At 42.9% G+C, this 7,182-nt stretch overlaps 1 protein-coding gene across 1 annotated transcript; it reads right to left on the bottom strand.

The window, feature by feature from the left end:
• Positions 1-3,625: 3,625 nt before the first annotated feature.
• Positions 3,626-6,920, bottom strand: LOC147945262 (uncharacterized). Its single transcript, XM_087509173.1, has 4 exons — positions 6,444-6,920; positions 6,307-6,402; positions 4,841-6,256; positions 3,626-4,735 (listed from the first exon to the last, which is right to left on the bottom strand). Exons 1-4 carry the CDS (start codon positions 6,918-6,920, stop codon positions 3,626-3,628), a joined length of 3,099 nt encoding a protein of 1,032 aa, XP_087365299.1.
• Positions 6,921-7,182: the final 262 nt, after the last annotated feature.

Below are 7,182 nucleotides of genomic sequence, written 5' to 3'. Positions count from 1 at the left end.
TTGCCGATTTCTCACCCTGTTCTGCAGAAACAATTTCACCATCATCCTCATCTCTGACTGATATAGCATTGCAAGCATGCTTGGGGTTTGACTCAGTTCTTCCAGGAAGAAAACCCTCTTGACGTTTGACAGACCCAGCAGTCTGAATAATTTGATTCTCTAGCTTCTTGACATGAATATTCAATGCATCAATCATCCCAGTAAGCTCATTGTAAACATTATCAATCTTCCCATTGAATGTCACAGTCAAATTCTCCTGACCTTGCAAAATTTGCTCTAGCATAGCTTCCATTCTACTGTCAGAAGAAGTCTGTGGAGGAGGAGAGTGATAAGATGAGTTCCCATAGGTTCTAGTATAACCATTGTTCTGTTGCTGCTTCTGGTGATCTGGCTTAGGAGTGTAGCCTGAAGAGTTCCCACTGTAAGGCTTGTTACTTTGCTGATTACCGAATCTCTGACCTTGATTCCCATATACAAAGTTGACATCTGCTTCTTCATTCCCAGTCTCAGGTTGTGGCTCAAATGATTCAACTTCAGCAGCAAAATGAACTGATTTCTTACCAACCAGGAGATTGTGAACTGAATCAAGCTTGGCATTAACAGAAGCTAGCTGGTTTGAATCAAATCCTCCATGCAATCTCTTCCTTTCAGTATCTGCTCTCTTAGTGCTATTGCTGGAAGCCAAATTCTCAATCAAAGCTTCAGCATCTTCTGGAAATCTTGTTTTGAAGTTTCCATGGCTTGCAACATCCAAAGCTAGCTGATATTCCCAGTCAATTCCTCTGAAATAGATACTCAACAACTGCATCCTTGAAAAACCATGGTGTGGACAGTCCCTCTGATAGGCCTTGAATCTCACCCAAGCTGCCTTGAAAGCCTCGTCTGGTCGCTGTTTGAAGGAGGACAGCTTGACTCTCAGCTCATCTGACATTGCATCATCATAAAAGTAATTGAGAAAAGCCACCTTCACTTGTTGCCAAGATGTCAAATATCGAGCTGGTAACTGTTTCAACCATTGTGATGATTCTCCTGCAAGTGAATATGGGAAAAGCTTGCAATAGATGTAGTCTTCAGTCACTCCATTGGCTTTGATACTAGTCACCAGGTCTTCAAAGTGCTCAATATGGTCCAGAGGCTTCTCATTAGGCAGGTTAGAGAAGGGTCTTTGTCCAACTAACTGGAAGTATGCAGGCTTCAGCTCAAAGTCATTCCTCTGGAATGGAGGAGGAACAATAGCAGACCGGTTTTCATACACAAGATCAGCCCAGTAGTAGTCAGAAATGGTCCTGATCAAGTCTCGGTTATTCTCCTATCTTCGAACCGGGTTCTGGACGTGGTTGGCAGCTCCACATCCGCCTACTGTAGGTGGGTGTCGATCGATGCCCTCTGGTTGGCGTCGATCGATGCCCTCTGGTTGGCGTCGATCGATACCAAGATTAACCTCCTCATCGGCATCAGCTTGCTGGTTGACAACAGCTTGTTCGTTGACAACTGGTTCAACAATCATATTGCCCTCTGCATCAAGCTTATGGCCCTGCTCATTGCGCAAGTGGCCCTCTTGATCTCTCAAAGTACCATCCTCATCACGAACCAGAATGATTGTGTTAACCATCTTCAAGGATTTGACTGCTTTTCTGTTCTCACGCTCAAGTTTTCCCAACTCTTGGTTTGAAAGATTAACAGTAGGATCAGTCTTGTTGCTCCTTGTGTGAGGTCTAGGAGGCATGCACCTGAAACACCAAAGAGAAGAAAAACAAAAACGTGTAAGTAGAAAATAAAAAGAAAATTTAGATGAAATAAAAAACTCAAATCTAATGGTAGATCAAAGAGTCCCCGACAACGGTGCCAAAATTTGATATGCTCAAATTAAATCCTAGAGCTACTCTCTCAAATTAAGAGGTCACTGTAATACTTAGGGGTCGAATTCCACAAGGACTTAAGTCTACACAATAAATTATAGAGTTTTATGATTACGCTAAACAGAATAATTTGAATTAAAATAAACAATACAAAATATTAACTTGAAGCTGTGTAAATTCAGATGATCAAAAAGTTAGGCCTAGAGAATTTCTCAGAAAATTATGAAATATTAAATCAATCAATATATTAGGATTCAAGCAATTAAAAATCAGATCTAGAACTCTAAACTCTTCTGTAAAATAAATCAGTTCTCACTGCAAATATTATCTAAATTTAAAACCAGAAAATCCAAATCTCTTTGTAAAATTCTAGGTTAAAAATCAGCTTTGAAAACATGTTTAGATTGTTCACAAAATTACTAAATCAAATCTCTTTGTAAGAAGTAATTTTGCTCATCAAAAGGTTTAAATCAATTATATTCTCATATCAATTAATAATCCTAATATCTAAATCCAGATGACTAATCAAAGATCTAGCATTAAGAACAACCTATGATGAAGATCTAGAAATATAAGGAATCCTAAATAAACAGATCTAATAAACCATAAAACTTCAGGGTTTCTAAAACCTAAAAATACTATATATATGTCCTAAAAGACACGTCAGGGACTTGTGTTGCAATTATGGAAAACTTCGGGCAAAATTATAAAACTTCCAATTTTGGAGACTTGTGTAGAATTGCCTTGGTGTCGACCAATGATCCTTTGGTGTCGGTCGATGCTCTTCGTATAATCAGACTTCAAATTGATTTCTTCCGGTTAAATGCTCTAGAATCATCCAAATTGCTCCATTTTGCTCCATCCGTGCCAAAATCATAGAAAATTTGTTACGACTCTAAAACATCCTAGTAAACAAATAAAAAGACTCAAAAAGCACACTTATATCATGGTTAAAAACCGTAAAAACCATGATATATCAGGCTTTTGATTTTTTTGATGCAGCCCTTTGGCAAAATGAATGCTGACATCCAAAAGTTGATAGTTCCATAAATCACAGATGAGATTAATTGAAGCCTACTGCGTAGGATATGGCACGGGAAGACCATGAGGGGGGGTATGTATTCTGCCTGTCGAAGCTTCCGGTGCATTAGAGGTAGACCGAGATATCTTACTGGCAGTGAACCAATGTTGAAGCCAATAGAAGCCATCTGGTCGGTTTCAATTTGGTTCACTCCTGCCAAGAGTAGATCAGTCTTGCTCGTGTTCATTGTTAGACCAGAGATACGGAAGAATTCATGTAGAACCGCTGCTCTATTGGTGAGAGAGTTAACCTGACCATCGAAAAACACCATTATGTCGTCTGCAAATGCCAGATGGGTGATTTGTGGGCTTTGAGGAGATGGGTGAAAGCCAATTGAGCTTGAGTCGTAGCTTTTCTTCAGTAGTTGCGAGAGCCCTTCCATTGCCAAGACAAACATGTATAGCGAGAGAGGATCCCCCTGCCTTAAGACTTTGGCACCTCAAAACTGACCACACAATTCTCCATTTACACAAGCTGAGAAGCTGGTTGTGGTTATACACTGCTCGATCAAAGAGATGAAGTGGCTAGGGAATTCCATTACTTTGAGGATACCAATGATGTATTCCCAATGAACCGAGTCAAAAGCCTTAGTGAGGTCGATTTTGAGCATGCCTCTCGAAGAGATATTCTTGTGGTTATACCCTTGAACAAGCTCGGTAGCCAACAACACATTTTCCACTAGATGTCATCCCAGAATGAATGCAGATTGAGCATTGGAGATCATATCCGGGAGAACTTGCTTTGTTCTGTTGGCCAAAATTTTTGACACAATCTTGTAGAGGGTGTTACAGCAGGCGATAGGGCGGAACTCTGTAACCCGTTGAGCATTTGGGATTTTGGGGATGAGAGTAATGATCATGGCATTCCATTGCTTAAGCTTTTTCCCATTGCTAAAGAACTCCAATATTGCTTCGACCACAGATTGGCCAACAACTTCCCAGTGCGCTGTGAATAACTCTACATAGTAGCCATCAGGGCCAGGGGCTTTATTTTTTGGCAGCGAGAATACAACGTTTTTGATCTCCAATGGTGTGACAGGGGTGTTGAGGATGCGCACTGCAGCTTGGGAGCATCGTTGTGGTACCAACTCCACAAGGTCATAAAGGGATGTAGTGAACGATTGGTTTTGCTCAAAAAGGAGTCGCTTGTAGAAATCCACCAACATTGTCTGAATACCCTGACTAGTGTCCACCACCTGATTGTTATTATCCAGAAGGAAGATAATTTCATTGAAACCTTGTCTCGTGATAATAGCACGGTGGAAAAATCTTGAATTTTTGTCGCCATCCTCAAGCCAACAAATATGAGATTTTTGTCTTAGATAGGACTCCTCTGCTTTAGCAAGAAGACACCATTCACTGTGTGCTTCTTTCTCCTCCATGATCGTATGAGATGATGGGTTGCTGAGGAGTTCTTGTTGACATTTAAGAAGATTATTATACGCCACTTGAACCCACTTCTCGATACCATAATAGTTCTCCTTGCTGAACTCCCTTATTACCGATTTGAGTTCTTTTAGGCGTTTGGATACTCTAAACATTTTGGTCCCATCGAAAGAGAGAGCAGTCCACCATAATTTAACAAGAGGGGCGAATTCCGGGTGCTGGTTGAGCAGAGTCAGAAATTTAAAAAGTTTCTTCCTTTTGGGCTTCTGGATGTCTAGAAACAAGCAACATGGACTGTGGTCCGATATGGCAGGTTCTCCAAAGACAACAAGAGAGGAAGGAAAAGTCGAAACCCAATTATCATTAACAACGATGCGGTCCAACTTTTTAGCTACAAGCCCGCTAGTATGCTAGTTTGTCCACATGAATGTATTACCACAATAGGAAAGGTCAGCAAGCGATGAGTTGGTAAGACACTGGTTTAGATCTCGCATACCACTGGGGAGTTAGGTCACGTCCTCCACATAATGTTCATGAGACAGGAGGATTTGACTGAAGTCCCCAAGGACCGTCCAAGGAAGACTTGAGAGGGAAGAATCAGCTGCTAGATCAACGATCTCAGCCCATAATTCTTTCTTAGCAGAGTTACAGGATGCAGAAGCGTAGACCATGGAACCCACTAATTGTTGAGAGACAAAAGGAAGCCTTACGAGGCAAGTAATCATCTGCAGGGATTTGTTGACAATGGAAACCTGAACCAAAGGATGCCAAACAATCCAGATTTTGCCAAGGTCTGAGAACTCATAGTTATTAGCAAAATGCCATCCAGGAAAAACACGAGATACTATAGCGTGTGATTTCACCGGATTAACACGAGTCTCTATAAGACCACCAAAAATTGGTTGGTTATTCCTCAACCATTTCTGAAAGCTTCTCCGCTTTACTGGGTCATTAAACCCTCTTACATTCCAACAAAAAATATCCATAAAGGATATGAGGTTTAAGAGGTTTAAGGGACCTCCAGCCCGAGCCTTACGCAGTTGTTGCCTCTGCATCCTCTTGGAGACCACCTTCAGAAATCGATCTGACTCGGCTTCTGGGTTGTCATCCTCATCTGAGAGACTATCTGAGCTAGTATCTGAGCTAGTATCTGAGCTAGTATCTGAGTGTGCCACTGCTCCTTCAGCGGATGGTGAGGGTGAGCGAAAGAAAAGATTGTCCATGAGATCAAGGCAAAGTTTACCATCATCGAATCCCAATGTATGAGTTTGAGAGGAGTTGGTAGGCAGGGAAGAGCTCATACTGTTGTTGTGTGTACCTGTCTGACCTGATCCTGTTCCACTAATTTGCGGAGTGGGGACTGCCACTGCTTGAGGTGCCAAGGTTCGGCTGGGAGCCACTGGTTTATCAACCGGCTTCCAAACTGGAGTAGAAGATTGGGACTTGATTGGGCCAATAATAGGCAATTGACTAGCTATCAGCTTTTTCCCGTGAGCTTTTTCTTTTTTGGCTCGAGGGCATTCAGTAGTGGGATGCTTAGAGGAGCCACAAGCAGTACACATAACTGGGGCTTTGGAGCAGCGTGAGACCGTGTGTCCCACTTTTTTATAGTGGCTACAAAGTGATGGCAACCAAGGGCTATAGACTTGGATGCACTTGATTAAGCCAGATTCAAATCTCGCATTGACCACCACTGGGAGAGGTTTCCGTGGATCGATGACTGTGTACACCTTTGCAACCTCTACATTGATTAGATTCTCAGTGTACGGATGGAGACAGACTGGGTGGCCAACCAACCCTGCAATATGTTCCAGACCTTCACGGTTGAAGAACTGTAGGGGAACACCAACAAACTCCAGCAACACCGGGACCATAGAGAGTTCATGTTTCGATGGTTGGACCTCGGGGGACCATTTGGCTACAAACATGGACTGCCCATCAATTTGCCAGAGGCATGTAACTCTGAATAGGAAGGAGTTACCTTCCATCTTCGACACTGTGATGTCTTTCCTTTGGCGACTCCAGATCCCATTGACAATCGCCTGTACAGAACCCCGTGAAGGCGGATCCTCGTAGACTGTTATTTTCAATCACGGAGTTGGGAATGGTCACACATACCTCACCGGAGTCGAGGGTGAGGGGGGTTCCCTTATTTTCAAGTTTAACTGAAAATCCAACAACCAGGTTCCTCCAAGGGATGTCCGGAGTCTTGGGATTATCGTCAGCTTTTTGGGGAACAATAGGGTTCGCCATTACGGGAGGAAGAGGGGGCACATGATCCCCAACAGTACCCTCCACCGATTTACCAGGTAATTGTGCCGGGGAATTGGCAACATTAGCTGGAGCTTTTGAATTAGGGTTTCCAGTTTCAGCCGCCGCCGCCTCAGGGGGAGCGAGATGGGTTACATCAGACTTGATTTGGTTAGCCAAGGTCTTAGGAACCTCATGTAACATCCTGGAGCTATTTGGCATGGGCGAAGAACCAGCTGAAATCGAGATAACAGGCGGTGAGGATAGGGTTTCTTTAGGTGAGTGCTGAGCGACACAAGTGGGGTGACCGCGAGGAGGTGCTTTTTTGGGTTTCATTTTGGCCATGGTGGCCGGAGGGAGCAGACGCCGAGATCTGCGAAGGTGAAGGGAAAAGGAAAGGGATCGCGTTATCGCCTTGGGGGACTAGAGAGAAGCGCGTGGGGTGCGTACGTTTTTTTTTTGTGGTTCTTCTTTTGTGCTTATTACAGGATCCGTGTGTATGGTGTGAATTATACTTATATGTTTCAGAATGGTGATTTTTTATTCATGTGGCGAAGTATGAAACAGGTTCTTAATTTACATTCAATTGTTTGGAAAATGGTTTGAA

This window comes from Camelina sativa, chromosome 4 (assembly GCF_030686135.1).
Source record: "Camelina sativa cultivar CO46 ecotype springtype chromosome 4, ASM3068613v1".
NCBI classification, from domain to species: Eukaryota; Viridiplantae; Streptophyta; class Magnoliopsida; order Brassicales; family Brassicaceae; genus Camelina; species Camelina sativa.
The sequence above is the reverse complement of the archived record's forward strand: the minus strand, read 5'-3'. Positions and strand labels throughout refer to the sequence as shown.

Bases quoted from the DNA above. Each gene is read 5' to 3' on its own strand.
- LOC147945262 (XM_087509173.1), bottom strand. From the start codon at position 6,920: ATGGCCAAAATGAAACCCAAAAAAGCACCTCCTCGCGGTCACCCCACT. The intron at 6,403-6,443 runs GTATGTGTGACC...TGAAAATAACAG, and splicing joins TCACCCTCGACTCCGGTGAG to TCTACGAGGATCCGCCTTCA. The intron at 6,257-6,306 runs GTAACTCCTTCC...ATTGATGGGCAG, and splicing joins CACAGTGTCGAAGATGGAAG to TCCATGTTTGTAGCCAAATG.